General features: G+C 42.7%; 2 protein-coding genes across 3 annotated transcripts in view; one reads left to right on the top strand and one right to left on the bottom strand.

Annotated features, from left to right (window-relative positions):
- Positions 1–711: 711 nt before the first annotated feature.
- LOC121684017 (transmembrane and immunoglobulin domain-containing protein 1-like) lies at positions 712–7,841 on the top strand. The gene is made up of 6 exons (XM_042063935.1): positions 712–815; positions 1,236–1,320; positions 1,813–2,100; positions 2,978–3,265; positions 6,230–6,333; positions 6,490–7,841. Exons 2-6 carry the CDS (start codon positions 1,260–1,262, stop codon positions 6,499–6,501), a joined length of 753 nt encoding a protein of 250 aa, XP_041919869.1. The 5' UTR covers positions 712–815; positions 1,236–1,259; the 3' UTR covers positions 6,502–7,841.
- A 4,881-nt stretch (positions 7,842–12,722) lies between these two features.
- The window catches only part of pitpnm3 (PITPNM family member 3), a 93,136-nt gene continuing 80,649 nt past the window's right edge, over positions 12,723–25,209 (bottom strand). For both annotated transcript variants that reach the window (XM_042063912.1, XM_042063913.1), the window contains 6 exons: positions 23,985–24,101; positions 21,485–21,633; positions 20,875–21,024; positions 19,738–19,921; positions 14,658–14,786; positions 12,723–14,347 (listed from right to left, as the gene is read on the bottom strand). In XM_042063912.1, coding sequence (XP_041919846.1) covers positions 13,985–14,347; positions 14,658–14,786; positions 19,738–19,921; positions 20,875–21,024; positions 21,485–21,633; positions 23,985–24,101 — 1,092 coding nt within the window. In that variant the 3' untranslated portion in view covers positions 12,723–13,984. The remainder of the gene's footprint in view (positions 14,348–14,657; positions 14,787–19,737; positions 19,922–20,874; positions 21,025–21,484; positions 21,634–23,984; positions 24,102–25,209) is intronic.

The following is a 25,209-nucleotide window of genomic DNA, read 5'->3' as shown; positions in this document are numbered from 1 at the left end:
AAACATAGCCATATGATGTGATGGCAGCATGAACATGTCATAGCAGTTATCATACTGGTCGGTGTATTTAGCTATTATGGCATTGTCTCTGACAGAGCCTTTGAAAGCTGTCATGGCTATGACTGACCATATGAGAGTGTTGGGGAAATCATTGGGCATCAACATGTCTAATGACTGGACCAAATATCCAAAAAAAGAGAAATCTGCGCCTTACACAGTGGCTATTGTCAGTGTTGGTGCGTAGGCTCCAAATGAAAACTGTGAAAAACAAGACTGGAGATCGCACTTAAAAGGTAGAACAGTCTGGTGAGGTTAATAAATCACTATTTGATCATATTCTTGTTCTCGTCTACCTTTTGAGTGCGATCTCCAGTCTTGTTTTTCTATAATAACTGGACCAGACATAACATGCTTGTGTCAATCATATAACACAGGGCTCAGGCAAATTCAACCTCCCTTACTACTCCCACACTGAGCGTGTTAGGGTTTGCATCTAATAGCTCTGAGTTATGAACAATGTTCTTGTAAGATTGTTTGTACAAACAGTCCACCATAGTGTTTTTAATGGCCCATTTCCTGTTTTCCCTTCTTTGAACTGTTGCTGTGTGAAAACATGCCATAGCCGTATGTTGGATGTGTTATATTACTCTTCACAAATTGCTGAATCATACCTTTACCACAAAGTACAATAAATCCATTGCAGTTGCAATAAAAAGCATCTGTTCTAAAATCTCCCAGGATCAAGGTCTTTTTGTGGATTGCGGTCATTCAACCAGGACTTTGTAGGAGGACATACCTGTGACTACAAATAAAAGGTTTGTAAATATGTTGGTGACTAATTCAATGGATGTACTTCAATACATGTTTTTATATTCAGCAACCAGATGACATAACCATAACACGATATGTCAATTCAATCAGTCATTTTAAAGTGGAAAATAGGAAAACATCTGGAATTAATTGTTCTTCATCTTGAGGAAGAAGACACGTTTTATTTTATAAAACGGTAGTGCCATGCTTGTAGGCTGAGGAGAGTCTGTCTCTACTGTCATAAAGTACAGCTGCATTAGACATCTCACTGCTGTGGGTGACTTGCTGTGACACTTGAGCTAATTTTTTTTTTTGGCTCATGCTATTTTTACTTCAGCTGGAGGGCAGCAGTCGGGAAGCACATCTCTGCCCACTGTTGACTATTTCTGTCAGAGACTCTCTGTGTATTGTTCCCCGTGTTTTAGGTCTTCCGGAGGAAAATAAATCAAATGATGAGAGTGCATGCCTGCCTTCTCCTCCTGTGCTGTGCCTGTCGGCTGGTGACAGCAGGTAATGAAAAACACCTCCATCCAAGCATCAACTCTCTGCTGCTCAGTCTGAAGTCTGATTTTTTAACAACAAAGGAGGGGAGTGTATAAAACGGCATTCAAGCCAGCCAGCTGGTCTAGTATCTCCACTTCTTAATCAATTTCATATGGAAGTCATGAGGTCTTCACTGAGCGCATTAGGGAGTGGAGACATGGTGTTCGTGACTTGCTATTTCCGTGACTGCTGCAGAGACTAGACATCATGTCCTCGCTTATGGGCTGCCCTTGGTGTGCAGAGGAGGGCAGTCATAACAATTCTTCATTATTTTCCTTTCAACAGCAAGATGTCCTTATTGGTAATTAGATGTTAATTAGCAACAAAGAAGGTAATTATGTGCAAATTAGTGACGAAGATCACAAGATGACAAACTAGATACTAGAAACATGTGATAGTGTATGAGCTGAATGAGTGCATGGATGGAGTGCAAATTTGATTTCCTGTACCTCTGCTCAGGGATGAGGGTGGTGCTGAGCCCCCTGGACACTGAGGGCAGTGTGAGTGCCCGTGTGGGAGGTGTGGTGTCCCTGAACTGCTCGGCGGAGGGCGGAGGCGTGTCGGAGCAGTCGGAGGAACTGGAGTGGCACCGCAATGGCCAGTTGCTCAAGCTGGACCCCCACAACCACTTCAGTCCCAGCAGGCTGTGCGTGCAGAACGTGACCACTGACGACCACCAGGTCACCTTCACCTGTCACCTGAAGAGGAACCCCACTGTGGCGGCCTCGGCGGAGATCAAAGTGCACTGTGAGTCCAGCAGCATGCAGGGTGTGTGCTCTCAGTAAGATCTGCACTTTTGCCCATTTTAAAGCAGGCATGGTTGGTGTGTGTGTGTGTGTGTGTGTGTGTGTATGGGGTCCACTTTAGTCTGAGATTCTTGGCTTTGGTCCTCATTCTTGACATCAGAGGTTCTGAGAGCCCCCTGCTTTGGCATGATTCCTGCTCCACATGCCTGACTGATTAGCTGAACGCACATCATGTCTCTAATCAAGGGGCATTATAATTACACTGATTTTAATCAGGTGTGCGCTTAGAGTAGGGATAGCTGCAAGACATTCAGGGCAGTGGGCTCGAGAGCCACTGCTCTATCGTAACAACCCTAATTATCACCACTTTTGTTCAGAAATTCTAAAACAACAATGTTTTTTAACACTTCAAAATAACATTTACTAAATGAACCTTACATTTTTCAGTAGCCATAGATGTGTAGATTTGAACAAAATCTGGTTTGGTTCTTAACGGGAGCATTTACTGCCTGAAATATATTGCGTTTCTTTAGGAGTCCGCTGTCTTGGTTTGTATAGAAATGGATATTAAGTGACACATACACGCAAGACGGTGGAAATACGGGACCGACGGTAATAGGGGGAGTTCCGATACATCCATTAAGGGTGCATCTGAAAATCAAGAATCCAGATGATGCTTTGTGCACCTGTACACCTACTCCTGTACACTGTTGATGTGCTGCATAGGTGTGCATATTGCAGGTGTCTGCATGTATAGATTGTTTAGATGTACAGCATATCTATGCATATGGATACACTATACATGTACTATGCACTATGTACAGTATGCACTATGCTGGACTATGTATACCTTACACTCTGCCCTGTCCTCTCTCCAGTTCCCCCTGACCTGTCAGGCAGTGAGGACGTCAATGTGCAGGAGTCCCAGGATGCTTCGCTGTACTGCTCAGTGTGGGCCTACCCGCAGGTGGCAGTGACCTGGCTACGGGATGACCAGCCACTGTACCTGGTGGGCCAAAGAAGATACACTCTCTACCAGGACAGCAGGGAGGCTCGACTCACCATCACTGGCGCCCAGCGGGAGCTACACCAGGGCCGGTACAGCTGTGTGACCCGTTCCTGGGAGTTTGGCGAGAGGTCCAAGACGTTTCACCTCCTCGTTGAAGGTCAGGGAGTAGAGACCATTTTCACGAGATTCACATGAAACGATATTTCTGTTCATGCTCTAATGGTTAGAGCATGAACAGAATATATCTCTGTTCATCTCAAGATATATCAGAGGTTGTGTGACATAGAGAAGTTATGGTAGAACTTTCACAGATCATATGTACCTGCTAAAAAAAAGCAGCCTGAACACCTTAAGGTGACTTGCTGGTTGACCAGCTTGTTAACCAGCTTGTTTGACCACCCTATGATGGCTGACCAGCTAGACTAGCAAAACTCTTGCGAAAACATACCTTCCACTAGTTTATCCATCTGAATTACGATGGTAATTCAGCTGGTTTTGCTTGTCTTTGCTTTGGTTTTGCTGGTTTTGCTTTGCTTGACACCTCAAGCTGGTAATAAATATAATAAAAAAAGAGGCAGTCATTATCAGTCATTCCTCTTTGTTGCTGTGGCTGTTTATGAACATGTAACACATTAATAGAGAAGAATTAGTACTGCATGAGATAGTATGAGAGTTGAGAGTAACAGGAAGTACAAGGAAGAGAGAGAGATGGAGAGGGATAGAAGTTCCACTTATAATCTTAATCACTTATAATCCTTGTATTAAACTAGGCCTATTCATCGTGATCGTTGATCTAATTAGATAGATAGATAGATAGATAGATAGATAGATAGATGGACAGATAGATACAGTACCCTCCAGAATTATTGGCACCTATGCTAAAGTTGACTAAAAACCGGTATAAAAAACAATCTGTTGGTGATTTATTGTAATCTCACAATGAAAAATCCAACCTTGAAGGGAATTTGAGGATTTTGAGAAAAAGGAAAATCTCATAAAGAAATAAATATATATATATATTTTTTTTTTTAAATATATTTTTTGGCCTTTTATGCCTTTAATTTACAGGACAGTAGAGAATGACAGGAAGCGAGTGGGAGAGAGAGTCGGGGTGGGATCCGGAAAGGACCACGGGGGTCGCCCGGCGTACGGTGCAGGTGCCCCAGCCAGCCACGCCACGGCTGGGGCCTGAAATAAATATTTTAACTAAAACACGTTGCTGACAAGTATTGGCACCCCTGAAAAATCTTATATATAAAACCTAACAGAAGCATTTTCCTATCTAATTTCATTTAAGTTAATCAGAGTGAACTTTCAGAAGTAGTTCATGACTTTCTTTTTCACTATGGTATGAAAAATAAAGTCACACAGAGGCTGAATCCTCTAGTCATCGGAAAGACAAGAGAATACACTTCATTTAAATAAAAAGAAAGTGTGTTGACATTTGTAAGTCAGAGAATGTCAATGACAACTAGGTACTTTGTTGAAAATGCCTATATTTACCGTTAAAACAATGATTAAAAGGTTCTAATTATCTGGAAATGTGACAGACATGCTTGAACAAGGACCCATGGTTATCTTGCCCCCACGTACAGTATGGAGGATGGTAATATAGGCAAAAAATTCCATAAGAACCACTGTTGGAAAGTTACAGACAAATGTATCATCTTGGGGTCACCAAGTCCCCCCAAAATTTTTCAAATGTGACCTCACTGCTAATAGATTATTAGGGCATGCCAGGTAAAAGCCTGTCCAGTCATTTAACTACCAATGTAAACGGCAGGAGTTACTGAATGGTACAGTGACTTTGTCTGGAAGTGTGGTCAATTGTCAGATGAAATGAAAATTGAGCTCTTTGGCTAGAAACACTTTATGTGTGTTTGGTGTACATAGAAGAATGGCTATACTGAAAAGAACCCCATGCCTAATGAGAATTATGGTGGAGGGGCTGTGCTATTGTGGGGCTGTTTATATTCCCAAAGGCCTTGGGAACCTAATTAAGGTGCATGGTATCATGAACACCAAGAAAAACCTGAAGAAAAAACATTTTTAAAGGAAATCTGTCAATCTCTGCCAAGACACTAGAAGTTGGTCATGATTGGATCATTCATCAGGTCAATGAACCAAAACAAACGTCCAGATCAAAACAAATATTGTTTGCTGAACACAAAAACATGCTTCAGACATTGCCATCTCAGTCCACTTATCTAAACTCCATAGGAAAACAGTGGGGTGAGTCAAAGAGGAGAATGGACAAGTGTGGACCTAGGAATCTGGACGATCTGGGGAGATTTTGTAAAGACGAACGGTCTTAAATCCGTTGCTTTGTATTCTCCAACTTTATGGGGTGTCATAAAAGAATATTACAAGCTGTTTTATTGGCAAAGGGAGGCTTAAGAAGGTATTATAAGCAGGGGTGCCAATAATTGTGAGCAACATGTTTTTGTTAAAAATATCTATTTCTTTATGAGATTTTCCTTTTTCTCAAAAGGTTGGATTTTTCCTCATTTTTTTTCATTGTGAGATGACAATAAATCACCAACAGATTATTTATCTACACTGGTTTTTAGTCTACTTTAGCAGAGGTGCCAATAATTCTGGAGGGTACTGTAGATAGATAGATAGAGTTTTACTTGCTCAAGGGCACCTCAGGCGTGGATGTGGACATGGGAGAGTGCTGTTCAGTCACTCTCCCCACCCACATTACCTCCCAATTACTGTTATTTTAAGATGAAAACAAGCATCTAATAGCTATGCCATGGCAGATGTCATGTCCTATGAATAGACAACTGATGTCCAATCTGATAATGTTACATGCCAGAACAGCCCATGCTATCAAGCTGCCATAGAATCTCATTGCTGATAATGGGATCATGGCACTATTATATCATAAGAAATGTCAATTGTTATGACGTTCATAGCCATTTGAAATGGCTTCTAGTGAAACTACCTGTAATTTTGTACCTTCAACAGTATTGTTTTTTTGTAGCTTATTTTCTCATAACTGTTTCTAAAGTCCACACACACAAATACATCATCATCGTTACAGCATTGCAATGGTCATGATTGGATGAGTTTTCATGTGAGGAGGGTTTTTCATTATGTCTTCCCTCCGCTGTAGATAAGAAGATGGCCTTCCCGCTGTGGCCAATGGTCGCTGCTGGTGTGGTGGTGACGCTCACCGCTGCCCTGGCCGTGGTGGCCCGGTGGGACAACGTCTCAAAGGTACGGCGTGAGGGAAAGAGAGAGAACCCTTCAAAGTCTCGAAGGTGTCATAGCACATCTGGTCTTAAAGTACACAGATACACACATAGTTATAGTTATTGTTCTTGGTGTGAACGCCTCTTTATTTTTTTTTTCTCCCTTCTCATTTCTCCCTAGTGCTGGAAATAAGAGACAATCGGGAGCATGCCTGTGGATCATGCTTGAAATTCATATGAAATATTTTGATCACTTTTTGGTACTTTTAAAATAATGCATGAGATGTATTTGTGATAAAAAAAAAAAAAATTAAATCCCAACAAACCACAATGTTGTTTTACTGTCACAACATACACAACAAAAACACAATAAGTGACATGTTAATGAATGGTGAAGGACAGAGGATTACTTTTGTCCTGTGGACAAGGTGTACTGTATGTCATATAAGAGGTATCACATTGTTGACTCATGTAGGCACCCATACCACCTGGCTTAATCCTTCAAGTTACATATTGACTGAGGACAAGAGAAGAAAAGGAACAGGCCGGGTTCTTAGAACGACACTGTCACTATCAAATATCATGCCCAGGGAATAAAACCATTAAGGTTAAATATTGATGCTTTTGGTCAAAGGCACCGAATTGATTTAGTCGACTGACATCACTTGACACCAAGGTCTCTCACTCTGGAGAGTGCATAAAGGACACATGCATAATTCAGAACATTATGCATTATGTGATTAGATAACCTTTTTGGGCTGATTTTCAGGAAATATGTCCCAGAGTTGGGTAAAATGAACTCTGATTTTGATTTTTAAAAATGACAGACATGAAGAATTATTTAGAACATTGTTATGAGTTTGATATATATTTGAGCAGCACCGCATTAAGAAAGAAAATATCTTTTGGAGTGGCTAAACCCAAGGTGCCAAGCTGCGAGGAGTTTGGAAAATGCTGTTTGAATAATCAGCCAGCCGCCGAGGTGGAATCAAGTGTTTCCCACACTACAAAGTCAATAGGAGCGATCGGCGTGGCCTTGCAGCTTTGACCCGCATTCTCGAGGCGGCAGGGTGAAGGAGATGGTGCTGCCTGTGATAAGAGCTGTTTGTGTGTATGTGTGTGATGCCCTGACCCTCACAGTAATTCCTCTCCAGCACCAGCCCCTCAACACTGGATGTCAGGCATTCCACAACCCCGTGCAGCCAGCCTGAAGGGACACACACACAAAGAGAGAGAGAGAGAGAGAACAAGATACATTCTACTCTTCACTCTGTACTTTTGCACTTTCTCTCTGTCTCACACATGCACATACTGTACATACATACAATTTCTCTGACTGTCAAGCCCACACATATGTGCACATATATACCGGTACACTATTTCTCAATAAAATTAAGTGAATTACACTTCAATCACACATTGGACATTGTTTGGTTCTGACCACAAGTAAAACCTTTGCGGCGATTGTTTTATTTTGAAAGAACTGTCAGATATTCTGTGAATGTATTTTGAGAATGGAAAAAATGGTGGAAGGTTTCAAAAAACACAGAACATGACATAATTTCCTGAGTTTAGGGTGGTGATACCCATTCTGTTGATTTTCTGTGCTGTGACTTGTTAGCGGCATCAAAGGTCATTTATTAATCATGCCTGAAATATGCATCTATTGGCACTGGATGCACTGTAATCTGTATGCTGTCAACCTGTATCATGAACATACCTTGTCCAAGTAAATGTGTTAGTATCAGCTTAGTCTAATCCAAATGATGTTTTAAGTAACAGCATAATTCCATTAGCCAAGTATTAATACAAATGTGTACACATACTGATGTTGAAAGTCTACAAGAGTACAGGGTCTGAAACTGGCGCCGATAGCAAGCCTGATAACTTGATTTCAAACAATTAGGCCCTAACACAAATGATGGGTTAGGAATCATTTTACCATGGCTAATTACATCATTAACTATAATTACCATGAGCTGTGCTGACACTGCACACTCCGGACAGCAGACTTGTTGAGGACACTTGAAGTGCAGTTTTGCCAGTTGAGCACCACTCTCCACTTTGTTCAGTATTGTCTCGTCTATTATCACTGCAATTAATTTCATTATATATATATATATATATGTCTCATGTACTTCAATCGTGAATTAAAATCTTTAATTGATGTGGTCCTTTTCCAAGTGCCTGTGTGATTGATGAGGCTGAATAAACCACCTGTAGCAAGTCAAAGTGAGTCTCGTGTTTTGATTGCACAGCATTACGCGTAACCCTACAAGTGCCTTATGATAGCCTTACTACGTAGGCTGTGAAGAGTCAGAAGGCCCAGCACCCATCAAAGCTAATGGCATACTTATGGCTGACTGCCTTCAGCCTGACCCCTGGTGGGAGATCTCTACAGTATATGATGTGTGTGTGTGTGGAGATTAAACACAAGTTTGCTGGCATACAGTAAAAAGTATACAGTATTTGATAGCGTGAATTTTTACTTTGATTTTTAAAAGCATGATGCATGAAGATGTTGTTCATCGTCATCACCTTCACCATCTGATGTTGTGCTGGCATATGATGCGCTCTGTGAGGGCTGATAGGGGTCTGACACATTGCCATGCAGAGTATGCAAGCTTATCATATCGCACCTGTTGCTTTTCAGAAGGCTGACTTTGGTGGATTGCATCAAAGGGATTGCCCTTGGCTGGGTAGACAGATCACACTGGATGTGTTGAGGTTATCATCTCTCCATGAAAGCATGGATATTCAGGTTCCCTGGGGCAGTGGGAGGGGAAAATTTATTTTTCAGCAATCATACTTTTGCATTGCGGTAAAAAGTGACAGACCATGTAAAAAAGGCAAAAATAAAATACTTTTTCCTCCATTGCTTAATGTTAAACCCCATTTAATGTTTGAGGGAAAAAGAGCTCTGGTTCACCTCTATTGGACGCGGTTGAGAAGACAATGAGGGAGACCAGGGGTGTGTGTGTGTGTGTGTGGGGGGGGGGGTTCTGCATGTGGGTATTACATTTCTGATTTAAACATCTCATTCAGCATTCAGATGTCATTTTGCACTACAGGCAATCTTCCACACACAGGCAAATGGCCCTGGATTTGCATAAATATTACGAAGAGGTCCATCTAAAGCCATGTGATAATAAGGCTGAAAGAGTAATTAGCACAGAGCCAGAGCTCATGGCTGAGTGAAGCTCTGGGCTGGAGAAGACAGATCAGGGCTCGCCATGGAGGAAACACCACCACAGATGACTCTCAATTGCTGACCTGGAGATGAGTTGACACAAAGGCTAAGGTTGGGAAGTAATGGCTGCCGATCTTTTTTGTACCGTGTGGGTCTGAATGCGAAGTGAAGGGAAATTGCTCATGATTATGGGTGAATAGCATGGCAAGGACGAGGGACCATCCAGGATAATAACATCTTCATATAGGGTGGATAGCTAAAAATAGTCTATAGTTGGAACTGGAGCAATGGCATTTGTATCTGTTGTTATTGTGGTACTGGAGAACTAAAGACTTCAGAATACTAAAGTCTCTTTGGAAGAACAAGAATAAGTGAAGAATACTTAAAAAAAGAGTACTTAAGGCTCTGCCTCAATCCAGCAGTGTACAGTATAGTGCATATGTGTATATATCCAGTGTATATATCCAGCAGTAGTAGTGGAACTAATATATTTATATATATATATATATATATATATATAAAAGTATATGAGGTCATTTGTACAACATTTTTGAAAATCCAAACCACACACCATAAAGCAAGCTCCAAAGAGTCAGTAAGATATCTTTCAAAACATTTATTACTGTAAATACACCATCCTTAATCCAGAGTATGCTGTGAAAGAAATCGGAACTTCCGAAAAACATCTGTATTTTAACATCAAGCACAAAACCATTCAGCAACATGAAAAACAAATGTAGAAAATGTGCAAGCATACTGACACCCTCCTTGATGCACATGAGTGTGTCCCATTTGCTCAGGTCTGAACAGAAACCACATGGATGTGTGTGACTGAGGGAATAAGGCTGGAGGTGGAGAGAGGATTTACAGTACATTCAATTATACTGCCCATAAAGCAATCACTCTCCAGCCACATAACATACATCAGGGTAGGTGGCCACTTTGAATGTCGTCCTATGCCGATTGACTGCCTCATCGGTGTATATGACTACTCTGTGAAAGTGCATTCTCTAAAACACCATGTCCAAACATGGGCAGTTATCCAACAAACATCAAACTGTTTTGTTCAGCTTAACATTCTGTAAAACCTATGAGAGGCCAATAATATCATAAAGACCACAAATTCATCATAAATATGTATTACTCTTATTTTCTCTCTCTCTCACACACACACACACACACACACACACACACACACACACACTCTCAAAGCCTTAAACACGCAATACATTATTTCGGAAATTTAAAAATCAATAAATATTCAAACAGGTCAAAATATATATACACTTGACAGGAATGTAAAATGCATACTTTGGTCAAGCAATAATAGTAATACTGTACAAACACAGGGCTTCCATCACAACTGACAAATTCAGTACTGTTTAAGGCAAAATCAACATGACAAGTTCAACAAAAGCAATTACCTTGTAAATATTTTATCCACATAAAGTACATAAAAATACCTTATAGAAAAATACATGTGTGGAGCATACACTTATTTATTATAGATTTCCTATATGGAATGACCAGGAGAACTGCTCATATCGCCACATACAAACTATATACAATCACCAGTGTTCTCACATTGACAGGAGCAAGTGGTTTATCCAATTGGATATGTGTTGTATATAATTCCCTTGTCCACTACATTACTTTCATTACTAAGTGACTCTTATATTTGGGTGGATATATCATGGACATGGACTCTATACCAACAATATTTATACTGTACAAAAAGTGCTGACAGCAATTGTTTTTTTAAGGTGTTTCAATCACAGCTCTGTAAACATTTACAGTGAGTTAAATTTGGACATTACAAAAGCCTTATTAATAGACAGACATACTGTGTCACAAACCCCTTGGGTTACACATTTGGAAAGTGTGCATCGACTTACTGTCAGAATGCACAAAAGCGTCTGAGGAAAACTCCATCTTGGGCCAGTGCTAGCTACAGGATATATACAGTAGTATGAGAGGAAGGGCAGCGCTAGGCACAATTCAGAGCAAAAACGCACAAAAGAAAGTCGACTTTTGATCCTTAACATTGCAAGTCTTGTTTTTTAAGTCATTACAATTTTTGGCTGTGTGTGTGTGTGTGTGTGTTTGTATGTGAGAGAGAGAGAGAGAGAGAGAGAGAGAGAGAGAGAGAGAGAGAGAGAGAGAGAGAGAGAGAGAGTGTGTGTGTGTGTGTGTGACAAGCAGTGGGTAAGGAAGCCACAGACAGGGGGCCAGCCTTCAGAGCCCATGACCACACAACTACCTCCAGACCGACTGACAGACAAGGCCTGAGAGGCGATGGTGGTGTGTATATTTTTGTGTGAGTGTGTGTGTGTGAGTGTGAGTGAGTGTGTGTGTGTGTGTGTAAGTGAGTGTGTGTGTATGTGTGTGAGTGAGTGTGTGTGAGTGTGTGTGTGTATGTGTGTGTATGTGTGTGTGTGTTGTATGTGTGTTGCCGTGAAAGGCCATGGTAGGGGTTAAGTCAGGACTGGGGTTCTAGGCTCTAGGTATTTACATGAGTAGGGTTATTGCAGGAGGAGGCAGCGCCACCTGTCTGAGCTGCAGGGTTACTGCCAGCCACGTGCCGATGAACCACAGGTGGCTCACTCTCATCACCCTTGACCAGGTGTATTGCTTGGGTGAAGGACTTCCAACGGCGCAGCGTTTGTTTGTTCGTCCACTCTTACAGGTTTGTCCCCTGCGTCTCGCACATCCTTGGTTTGCACACAGGACGTGGGCACCTTTACACATCAAGTTCACATCACATGGACACAGAACAGTTTTGGCACGTAAAGAGTATTAGCATATATTATGTAAGGGATAATGTATAGAACGCCGGTCATTATGGGGAAAATAAGTCCCGACAGGGCGAACCGGACCCCGACGCGCCAGCGGAGGGGTCTTGTTTCGCCCTGAAGGGACTTATTTTCCCATAATGACTGGCGTTCTATACATTATCCCGCTTATTATACGGCTACTTGCCAAAACGAAAAAATAAACTCCACGATATGTCTCTTTACACTTATTTGTTACCGTTTCGTCGTGGCTTTTGCTGAGAAACAAATAGTTCGCAACACACGCTGAACTTGAATCAAACATTCTTTAGAACACAGCTGCTTTCGACAACCGTCTGCTTTCACTTTTGAATGAAGTCCCAATGCAAGAAGTGACCGGAATACTTGCGGAGTGATATGATAAGCAGCACAAAACCTGTTGCCATTGACAGCGGTAATTATATGTTTGCAGCGGTAATTACATGAATTTATTTTACCGTAGAACGTTGGGAAATCCCATTCAAGTCAATGGAGCGTTCTACTAGCATTGTGAAGAGCCGTATAATAAAACCACTTAACTAACTATGCCATGCTGGACATGAAAAACGGTTGGTTTTATGATGAATTAATTCATGTGTTAATGAATGCAGTGTTAGCATCCAGGCCTTTTCCGCTATACTCTAGGTTGTAATACAATACCGTATAGCGAGTAAATGTGGCAGAGGAGAGAGAACAGTGGTGGTTTTTCCTCAGTGCAGTAAAAAAAAAGAAATTAAAGAACAATCTCTCCATTAAACTGAACATTTGTAAACCATCAAGGGGTGAGCCAGGCTAAGAGGGCCAGTGGCCAAGCCACTATCTACTTCATTCAGCAGTCATTATATTGCCCATCCTGAAATGGCAGGCTTTCAAGCATGACTGGACAGGCCATCCTTGGGCTTATCAGGGTTCGGCATAATAACTTCCATTGGTGGATTTGCCATCAGGATCGTCATTCAGCTTCACAAAAATGAGCAAACAGAAGGCAGCCAGCTATGGAAATACAGGGCCCGCTTCTAATAATAGCCTGTCTACCTCCAATGGCGGCCTGAATATGGATGAGAGTGCACAACAACACAGTCACTGTTCAGTGGTAGGAATCGTAGAGCCGCACCAAGTTGTGATTTTGTGATTTTGCTGGCGTTACCACCACATCCTGCCAGCCAAATCAAAACCGTGTGTACACAGGGGCGAGATAATCAGCGGCTGCATCGGGGAAAACACACTGCAGCACATCTGCTGCAGGTGTGTCCCTGCTGCGGTTTCCCTCCGCATGGGAGGTTGTGCAAAGCGAGGCTCATTAGAAATGCCACGCTGATTTCCATTAACATATTGTTTTCCGATGAGCATTTTGATTCTGCCGATGTCCTCAAGTGTCAGGATGTCAGGCGGGTCTGGCAGCGGGAATGCGGTGGGGGACGAGACCTCGGGGGAGTGCCCAGCATATGGCCTTCCTGACGCAGTCGTGCTGTGCTGGGCTGTGCTGCACTGCACCGCACATTACTGAGGCTCTAAGTTATTGATTATTCATCAGGCTGTTCACCCAGGACCAGTGCACTGAGATGCCTTCTCCTCCTCCTCGTCCGTCTCCCTTCCTCTTTCTCTCTCTCTCTCTCTCCCTCTCCCTCTCTCTCTCTCCATCACTCCTGCTCCCTTTCTCTCGCTTGTACTGTTCTTCAGGGTGTGGTGTCTCCGCGTTGTATGGACGCTCGTGCCCACACGCCGTGACTCACCCCTCCTCCTGCTCCTCCTCCTCCGCCTCCTCCTCCTCCAGTGCCGCTGGTGCTGGCGTGGTCCTTGTCCGTCTCGGGCTGGCTCTGAGCACGCTCGGGCTTGGGGTTGACGTTGCATGGCGGGTCGGGCTGCTGCACGGACATGGTGCGCCGCAGGTGCGTGCGCTTGCACAGGAAGTCGGGCTTAGGCGAGCGGCCGAAGGACCCGTTGCACAGCACCAGGCGGACCGACGAGCTCTTCTTGGGCCGCGCCCGGTGCCCAAACTGCAGCGTGGAGAGGTGCACGGCGTACCCGTCACTCAGAAACTACACCCCCCACCATCAAAACACACACACACACACACACACACACACACACACACGCACACGCACACGCACACAAACATCCCAGACAATTCTCAGCCCAGGGGCAGGGGAGGAGGGGATCACACAGATGAGTGGACAATGAGATGGGAGCAGTGGAGTGATGGAAGGGAGGGAGGGATGGAGGGAAGAAAGAAGGGGGGGAAAGAACAGCAAAGTTGTGAGCCTAGAGGAACAGGATCAATATTTATTGAATCTGAGCGCAACGACTTCAGCTGAAGTGAAAGTGACGGCGTGATTAAAACCGGCGTACCTGGCACTGGTTCTGGTACTTCTTGGACGGCCTGCCGACAATATAGATTTGGGACGGGACGAGGCCAAGCATGTTATAGACAGAGATGTCCTTCATGGAGCCATAGGCCGAGTTGATCTTGATGTGGCACTGAGAGGAGAGAGAGAAAGAGAGAGAAAGAGAGAGAATGAGGACCTTTTGTAGAATGTATGTGAGAAAGCAAGAATCACAAAGAGGAAGGCACACTTCAAGGAAAAGAGGAATAACTGTTAAAGGTCTCATCTCATCGTTTTTTCATTAATTTTGCAGTGGTCTGTAGTATTGATGAATGCCCTGTGAGCCGGTTTTGGTGAAAAAAATGCTGTGCTGCGTCTGTTTCATGCTGTTCTAGTTTGGTGGGGAAGGTGGGCGGGGAGGAATGACTGGATTTCGCCTCTAGTCATGAATATTAATGACATGCTAATGAATTCACCTCTGATTGGCTAACAGTACTGTGACGCTTCCTCCAGTGCGTCCTCATCCGATTCTGCCTGTGCTATGCTCCATATTCAACTTTACAGTGCTAAAACCTGGCTAAAACTCGAGTCAAAACTGTTGCAGAAAATGTCTTCGGAGATACAACTTCATGTGTTTGATCCTAGTATTCGAGTAGGAAGAAGAACCGCTTCTTGATCGTTTGTCGGTGAACGTTGGTTTAATAGAATGGTAACAATTGCCTGTCAGCTTAAAATTTCTCCTAAAAGAGGTAAACGTTTGTGACAATCGTCATCTTGCTTTCAAGTAATAAACAGTTGGAAACGTTTTAAAATAAAGACCTATTTCTTTACACAGTCAAAAGTCTTTGCAATCTTCCTAGTAGATATTTTATTTCACAACACAGGTAAGCACCCTAAATGCAGTTCAGCCACTGACCTAGCCTGCTAATGCTATCGGAATAGCTAGATAGTTATGGTTTGAATTCCATGATACTATCATTGAAAGACCACTTGGTCATAGCCCAATATATAGATAGATCTAAATGCAAACACGCCTACCTAGCTATATTTTGCTGGAATTGTACCAGAATGCCCACAGAAGCAGAGAATGTGTGCTGCAAGACTTCTCCGGTAATGAGAACTATGGCTTTGATAGCCTGGCATTGGCAGAGGTTAGCCTACTCAAGTTGTTTTCTGTCACGTATGACAGAAAAAGTAGCCTACTATAGGAATCTTATAGTATTTTGGGACTAAATATTACAGTAATCTTATAGGAATACTATAGTATTTGGACATACTATAGGTACTATAAGACTACTATAGAAAAACTATAGCGGTTACAGGATATTATAGAGTTATTAGTAGTACTTCTACAGTATGTCCCAATTATTCCTATAAGATTACTATAATATTTTGTCCCAAATATTATAAGATTCCTATACTACTTTTTCGTAAGGGGATTGCTCATGTGGTTAGAAAAATGGGCAACACCAGTACCCCTGTTGTCTGTATGACCCTGTACCCAGGATTAGAACCAGTCTGCCTTAGCATAATGTACTCCCTTCAAAATGCACTAAACATTCGACTATGACGACTATGGCCCTCTGTGAGACAGAAGATATGAAAGGTAAGATAAACCTTTAGCTTAAAAGGGACAAAAACTGATGAAACTCCTAAAACAAATATACAAAACAGGTCAATTGTCTATAAACAACTTTATTATATTTACATACAGCAGTAGTACTCAAAGTGTGGTCCGCAAGCTCTCTCAAGTGTTCCACAAGTAGATGTGGTAAAATATAATAGATGAGTTGTTTGCAATATTGAACCAACTTGTATGTAAATCCAAACAGTTCTGCAACACTGATGTAACCTATACCAGTTTAAATCATACGAATCCTCTGACACCATAAGCAAGGTGCAAAGACAATAAGCAAGGTGGTTCAGTAAGAAGGCCTATTGTGTAATATACTGTTGAAGTAGGTCTACTGTTTTTTTTTTTTTTGCTAGGTGGTCCGTGAAACACTGACAAATAGTAATATTGCAGTCACAAAACAAGAACATCCAAACTATGCACAGAATTAACAATGTCTTCTTTTTGCCAGATGATGCAGACATCTGGCCTACAGATCCTTTGTAAAATAGTGCTGGGATTATTTAGGGAAAAAGGTCTGAGTTGTTGTTTCGGCTTGTATTGTCCTGGGGATCCAAAGGGACAACACACAAAACACATTCGTTGGCTGTGATGATTTTATAACATTGCTCTTTGATTGCGCTGGGCCATAGGTGGAGCCATCAGGTGTTATTATGGAGATGTCGCTTTCATCCTCCTCCTCCTCTTGATCAACCCGAGGTCTTCTAGCTGGCCTTGGATGAACAGGCTTGATGGCAGTAGAGGTAGCAGGCCCCCATGCCCATGGTGTATCCGAAGTGCTTGTATCAATACTCATACTTTTCATGAAGTATTCTGTTTGGGTACCTAAAGTAAATAAATATGTATTACTGTCAAGTTACAAGATACTAATAGTACACAGGACATTCACTATCTCACAAAACTGTACTGGTACAATGGAAACAAAAATATTTTAGTGAATGTGGTAAGGTGTATGATGTACTAAGTAGCACACCCACAAGAAGACATTCGGTAATATCAATTCTATCTGTTATGCAATTCATGGGTTTCATCAGGTCCATTTACACAGGTGTATTAATCAAGCACCATGCAGTCTGCATTAATAATCGAGGTGCTTGATTTTATACACCTGTGGAAAGTGACCTGAAGAAACCCATGAATTGACTTTCCAAAACATTGACGAGCACATAAGAACCTGTATTAGGCTACTAGAAAAAGACTTCTAGAAACTAACTAGTACAACAATAAAAGTTAGATCACAAACCTCGTCCACCTCTCACCATACATTCACACACCATCTTTAGGACTGGCTTTTGAGCATACAAAAATGTGAGCACTTCTCATAATACATTAATGTTGGTCTGCCTCTATAGTTTAGCTGTCCTGTAACCCATGGTGTATGTATGATAGATAGATGGTTACTTTATTGATCCCTTAAGGGTTGTTTGGCTGTATGGTTATATGTCTTATGTTTTAAATGTTTTATTGGAGCTAGTATTATGGCATTATGTTCTATTGCTGTATGTCAATTGCTATGTGATTTAATATGGGGTTTTTTTAGCCACCATGTGCCTAGTATAACATCTTGCCAATGGACTACAGTTGAAAATTAGCCTGCTGGCTAACACTGGCACATTTACAGAAATGTTGATCAATGTGCACTGTCCTTTAAAAAAATAAATGAAATGAAATGAACCTTTGCTTCTAACGTGATGACCTAATGTAGGCTAGAAAGCTGTGTAGCCTGACATGAGGATGTGCTCTGGAAGACATACACACTAAGTAAACAGCAATTAATCAAACAAAACATCATTGTATGTCAATGTAATAATGGCAAGAAGACATAAATTAGACTGAAGTGTAAATACCTGAGCTCTAGTGATAGCAACTTAGCCTAATAGTGCAGGGGTATTGTGTTTTTGATTTTCCCTGTTTAGACTAGAACAATACCCGTACTTAGTTGAGCATAAAATATTGTTGCTAATATTATTATTTGTGGTTTAACGCTTAGGTTAGAAGATTATAGGTTCAACAAGCTAAATCTCTGGGTGGTGTGGTCAGTTTCTTATGAGTGTAGCTACACCAGGCACGTAACTAAAGCATTCCGTTCGCGTTATGTACTGCAACAATTAGCTTCCAATAGGCCTAATCAATGGAAGTAGCTACACCTGGCGTGTTAGTGGCCTGTAGGCTACGTTCGGGAAAATAGACCATTCCTCTAATGGATTTTACCAGAGCCCTTCCTATTAGGCATTCTCTGATTTTACACGTCGCGAACAGAACACTTCAGTTACGTGCCTGGTGTAGCTTCCTGTAATATAGGCTAGCCTAAGCCTAGCTTGTACCCTTTTCATGCATGCTAACGTGAAGAATATGAACATGCTATTTTGTAACAGACGTTAGGTGGAAAAGTTTGTTTGTACTTACAGCCTGTGAGCTGGTGGTCGATCGTCATGACGGTACAGAATCAGGTTTTCAGAACATCAATGCAAAACCACTTTCTAAGGCAGTGAGTGTGGTTGAAATGATTGGAACACAGCACTAATGTTGCACTACTTCGGTGGTGGTGTTCCAACGATAAATCCAAACCATTTCTTCCTCAACTCATGTTTCTAAGGCAAGACATGCAACATTGATGTGTTATTGCCAAAACAATAAAACAGGCACGATTTTTTTTCCGCCATGTTGGCAACTTGCTGTTAGCTCCTACTAGCTGCAGAGAGACAATCCCCTAGCCGCAAAATCTTCCAGTCTTCCTGTAGGCGGTCACAAGCCAAGGTGGGCGAGGCCATGAATAGTCAGTTTCCCTTCGGCGTCATTGGGAAGGGCTCTTTCTGATTCGCTTGTTTTTCCGTGTATTTTCTTTCATTGGCTAATGCGGGCAATGGGGGTAGAAGATCATTTTCACGTGCAGCATGCATATGCAACTTGGAATGAGCTATAGTATTTCAAAAGTAACAAGTATTAAACGGTTTCTCAGTGAATGTGACCTTTAAGAAAAGAGTGGAGAAGGACAGAGAGGGAGACGGCACAGGTCAGGATCATTAACAAAATGGAGAGAGAGATTATCAAGGGTGGACGTTTGAAATGGCCTATAAAAGGGTGGACGACACCAGAAGATACTGTAAATTGGGCAAAGAAGCAAGAAAAAGGGGACAGTGAGCAAGACAGAAAATAATCGTCAAGGAAAGTGAGATGTACGACAGAGAAAGAGAGGGTGCAGGATCATTAAGGACAGACAGGAGACACAGGACATTTATCACATGCAGTATCTGTGCAGTGCAGTGCAGTGCAGTATCTGTGCAGTATCTGTGCTGTGCAGTGCAGTGCAGTGCAGTGCAGTATCTGTGCTGTGCAGTGCAGTGCAGTGCAGTATCTGTGCAGTGCAGTGCAGCATCTGTGCAGTATCTGTGCTGTGCAGTGCAGTGCAGTGCAGTATCTGTGCAGTATCTGTGCAGTGCAGTGCAGTGCTGTAAGCTCCAGCTTGCCTCACCTCCTGCATAAGGCTTTTGAGGAAGAGGGCTTTCTGCCTGAGGGGGTCATGCACGAGGCCCTCGGAGAAGAAGATCATCCCCTGGGGGAAGTTGTGCTGGGACAGCCAGGAGACCACGCGCTGCTTCTGCATGTCCGGCCGCCCCGTGATGTAGATGATCAGGAAGCCCAGGTCCTGCCAGTGCCTGCCCACGGGAGAAGAATGACTTGAATGCTATGCATACCATAGCATTAATTCCTGCAGGCGCCCCTGGGCCTAAGGTAGACAGGCTTTGAAAACCTGTAAGGTTAGGCTAGTCTGTCACAGCTAACTTCAAGCACAGCTTACTCGCGCAGAAATTAAAATTCAATATCAGCATCTCGAGATTCATTATCGGAAAATCCTGACAGCGAACCTGATGCAAAGCCAAACCGAGGGGGGGGGGAACTTCATACATGACGTCTTTTTAAATCAATTTGTTGACCTTTACTGTTTCATGGCTTCTGCTGAGAAACTAGTGTACCAAACACACTGAACTTGAATCAAGCATTCTTCAGAACGCAGCTTATCAACCCGTCTACTTTCACTTTCAATGAAATCCACTAGTAGGATCCTAAACGGAATACACTACTTGTGGCGTGATATTCGGAAAGATGTGAAGCACAAAACCCGTCGTCATTGTCAGCGGCCTGTTATAACGATGGCCTGTGTTATGCAGAAAAGAGTTGATTTGTGGGCAGATGTATCCAATCTAACCGCCTTAGTGCCTTGCTTGCCTACGTGAGTTGATTGGTGAGGGGCGGGTGTATTCACTCCAGAGACATGGCGTTAGCGGCTTGCAGTTGTTATGTGAGTTACGTTGGGTTCACTGGTGGTCCTAGCCCCCCCCCCCAAAAAAAAATGGATCTGCATGATTTACGAGGGTCATATTTTTAGGTGTGAAAATCCGGAAATCCTGATTTTTCCGGAAGAATCACATCTATGCATACTCCAATACACAAATACACACACACACACATACACACATACAGAGACACACGCACACGCACACGCACACACGCACACACACACACACGCACACACGCACACACGCACACACAGGACCAAAACCAACATGCACACCCAAACAGCCTCAGTTGCCTCAGCCTCAGTTGTTACCTAACAACATCCACTGCCCCTGGGCGCACTTTGGGGTCGCTTCCCATGATGGAGACGCTGGCGGCGAAGGAGCCATCAATGCTGAACACCACACACTCCATCCCCCGCGGCAACACTGTGATAAAGGCCTCCGCACTCGTCTGGTCACCCCTAGCAGTGGGGGGGGGGGGATGAGGGTATGAGTGAAAGTGGGAAAGAGGGAGAACATGAAAGCCTGGTTGCGACCACTCCTCACAGCTCTCCACATCGCAATTTATTCAATTTAGAACACATTCTGGGAGAGAGGAAGGAAGAGAGAGAGAGAGGAAGAGAGAGAGAGAATGAAGGAGATCTGCAGACAGCAACAGTGGCCCTAGCAGCAAAGGATTACAGAGAGCCAATTCAAGCCAGAGTGATTTCAGAGCAGGCAGCTTCACCTGCTGCACCCCTCAGGGGCAACTGTAATCACAGCCTCATTGTTACAGAGAAAAGGCTACCATTACCGGGAGGCTGTGGAGGTTTCCTGCAGGAGGAGAACGAGAAGGAGAACGAGGAGGAGGAGAAGAGGGAGGAGGAGGAAGAGGAGGAGATGAATGGAGAAGTATGACGAGAGTGAGACGTGGAGACTCACTTCACCACCATTTTGATCGGGTAGACCCCCACTGCCAGCCTCTTGTCCTTGGGGATGGTGTAGGAGATACGACCATTGCTGTTGGTCACCTCCGTGTCAAAGTGCACCCAGCGGCCTGACTGTGGCTGAGTCATCAGGAATATATCCACCTGACAGAGAGAGAGAGAGGTTATCAAGCCCATTATCTTATATGGCAGTGAAATTTGGGGCATAAAACATCAAGATAATTATGAGCTATGGGACAAAAGCCCAGCAGAAACACTACACCTGGAATTCTGTAAGAACATCTTGGGGGTACACAGGAATGCAACAAATATTGCATGCAGAGCAGAACTTGGAAGATATCCACTATTAGTTGATATTCAAAAAAGAGCATGCAAATTCTATCACCATGTACTGTCCTCAAAACCAGAGGAATATAATCACAGTGCCCTTCTACAGAGGAGAACCCACCCAGAGAGAGATCCTTTTGATTATCTTATATCAAAACACAATTTGAATTTGAATACACCTGACATGTCTCAGGCAAAGTTAAAACATATCGAAAAATTAACAAAAGAAGAATATTACAAATATTGGCTAAACAATATCGAACAATCCAACAAATTGAAATGTTTCCAAAAAATCAAAACCAATTATGAATTTGCATCTTATCTAAAAGAAATTACCGAGTACAAACAAAGAAAATTACTAACATCCTATAGAGTAAGTGAACACTCTCTGGCCTTAGAAATGGGAAGACACAGGCAAACCTGGCTTCCTAGGGAGGAAAGGTTGTGTTTGCAGTGCAGTGAGGGAGTAGTAGAAGATGAAAAACACTTCCTCACTGAATGCAGTAAATTCAACACAGTCAGGAACCAATATTTCTTTCAATTCAGCCAAATTATACCTCAGTTTGAACTATTAGAAAATGAAGACAAGCTCCCATACTTGTTGGGAGAGCATACAAGTTGTTTAAAACTCGCTGTGCAGTACCTGTTAACATGTCATAAATCGAGGAAGTGAGTGACCCATATTGTGACATGCTTTGCTTTATATCAATAACCAATACCCATGATAGCACATTGATAAATATACAGTATATCCTGTAATACTGTATCATTATATTCATTTATTATTTTCTCTTTTTAATTATTATCATTTTGTTATTATTATTATTATTATTATTATTGTTATTATTATTATTTTATTTGTATTTTTTAAACAGATATTGTATCTGTGTTGTTTTGTTATATGTTTGCTTTGGCAACACTGCTTCATTGAGTAATGCCAATAAAGCTCCATTGAAATTGAAATTGAAATTGAAATTGAGAGAGAGAGAGAGAAAGAGAGAGAGAGAGAGAGATAAAGAAGGTAGATTGAGAGATAGATGGAGGAGAAGATGCTACCCAACTTCTGGTTCAGGCAATAGTCATCTCACGACTCGACTACTGCAATGCCCTCCTGACAGGTCTCCCAGCCTGCGCAGTGAAACCACTTCAGATGATCCAGAACGCGGCGGCGCGCCTGGTCTACAACCAACCCAAAAGGGCACATGTTACCCCGCTGCTCATCCAGCTACACTGGCTACCTATGGCGGCCCGCATCAAATTCAAGTCTCTAACGCTTGCCTACAAAGTAGTCTCCGGTTCTGCTCCCACCTACTTGAATGCCCTCATACAGACTTACACTACCTCCAGACCGCTGCGCTCCTCTGACGAACGACGTCTAGCTCTACCACCGGTACGCTCAAGCCAATCCAAACTTTTCTCATCTGTTGTTCCTCGTTGGTGGAACACACTGCCAGTTCCTACAAGGACAGGGACATCCTTTTCCACTTTCAAAAAACTCCTGAAGACCCAGCTCTTTAGAGAACATCTACTCTCATAGCAACACTTACAACAAGTCTTACTGATCCTAGCACTCACCAGCCGTTTTAAACTGACAAGTAACTGTTAAAAACAGCACTCACCGACGCACTTATTCTTACTGTACTCTAATGTTTTTTTTTAAACTGTCCTAAAATTGTGAGAATTGTTCTAAAAACTTACTGTTTACCATGTTGTTAGTCGCTTTGGTTAAAAAGCGTCAGCCAAATGTAATGTAATGTAATGTAAAAGATTGTGACATTGAGAGAAAGAAATAGAGGCAAACAGATAAAAAGGAATAGAGAAACAGATGGAGATTTTTGAAAAAAAAAAATAGAGAGAGGGTGAAAGTGAAAGACAGAGAGAGAGAGAGAGATGTAGAAAGGGAGCGGTGTTTTTCAGCTGTTGAAACCGCCACACAGGGGAGAGAAGCTATTGAGGAGCTGGGCAGGAGGCTGTGCTGCAGACTTTTAATTATGAGAATTAATTCTCCCTCTATTAATAATCTACGGGATAGAAGGAGACACTGGATTATGATTGAATCAACAAATCAGAGTGTAGGGGCACACGCAGAAGAGGCTGGGGGCACACTTGAGTGGGTGCACTTGGCGGCAGGCGCCCATCTGCGGTGACACTGGCACTGGCACACCCACCTTCTCTCCGGTCAGCGTGACCATGTCCAGCGGTCCGTACATGAAGCGGCCCACCAGCGTCTGCTGCCCGTCCTCGGTCGCGATGACATCATGAACCCGGTGGTTGCCAGTCACGTTCTGCCGGTGGAGAAAGACATTCACATCAGTTTCCTCTTTTGCCTTGTCATGAAAGCGCGTCAGCGGTGGTGTACGAGTGAAAGATGACAAGCATGGACAATTTGCTAACCCTCACCCCCATCCCTCAAGAGGACAAAGTAGTTTTGTAAGTGTGTAGTGAGGCGGACCGTCCAAAAGGGTGGAGGGCTGCCATGTCTCCATCCTTCACCCTCCTCCCTGGTTAATTCCATTTCTCTGTGCTCCTTTTCTGCTTCAGTGAGAGGAATGCAGAGCACTACAGAGCACAGCTGCATTCTCAAATCACGGCAGGCGAGATGGGATTTGGGCCTTATAATGTAAGCAATTAAAGCCATGAGAACAGAGGCATTTCAAGGTTGTTCTACTTGTTGGTTACACTAATAAGATGGGCAACCTGTTAGCAATAAAAAAAACATGCAGTTTTTAATAAAATTATTATTCTCACATTAGCTTCACTGCTGTTGCCTCAGATATAGGCTACTCTGTTCATTACCAGCATTTAAGCCACTGGTCCATAGTTTTGCAAGTATTGCGTACTGAACATTAGTTACCTACATATTATGTCACTGTTTAATATTGTATTGTATAAAGTATAAAATTGCATTATATTCTCTATTCTATGCAGCAATAAGGAATATAACACCACATACTATGGATACAACCACGATGCATGAATAAAATATACAGTATAATATCTATAACTTACTGTAGTCTTTAATTTAATTGACATATGCTGCATTCCCAGGCATAATGTGGCATTAGTATGGTGCCAAGACACTCTGTGTGTTGGTTGGCCCTTTCTGAATTACATTAGCGGATGATTTGCAGTCTGTTCTCCGCACGCATCCTAGCAGGCCTGGGCATTTTGTGGATTTGACATGCTCGCGCGGCACTATAAATTCTTAAGCCCACACAAGCTAATGAGCCTGATTTAGCAGATTTGTCATTTAATGAAGCCTTTAAACATTTCTGGGCGCTCAGCTATTTGCATATTGATTACGTTGGTCAATAATTAATTTGAGCCTCGCCCTCAGACAGCTTGGGGTGTGCGACACATAGATGACGCTGAGGCTATTTGTACCACGGAGCG

The sequence above is a fragment of the Alosa sapidissima genome, chromosome 15 (genome assembly GCF_018492685.1).
Source record: "Alosa sapidissima isolate fAloSap1 chromosome 15, fAloSap1.pri, whole genome shotgun sequence".
NCBI lineage: Eukaryota > Metazoa > Chordata > Actinopteri > Clupeiformes > Clupeidae > Alosa > Alosa sapidissima.
Note: the sequence above shows the minus strand (reverse complement) of the source record. Positions and strands in the feature narration are given on the sequence as shown.

Excerpts from the sequence above, each read along its gene's own strand:
- LOC121684017 (XM_042063935.1), top strand. The coding sequence starts at position 1,260 with ATGATGAGAGTGCATGCCTGCCTTCTCCTCCTGTGCTGTGCCTGTCGG. Across the intron at positions 2,101-2,977 it reads GGCGGAGATCAAAGTGCACT|TTCCCCCTGACCTGTCAGGC; the intron begins GTGAGTCCAGCA and ends TCCTCTCTCCAG. Across the intron at positions 3,266-6,229 it reads GTTTCACCTCCTCGTTGAAG|ATAAGAAGATGGCCTTCCCG; the intron begins GTCAGGGAGTAG and ends CCTCCGCTGTAG.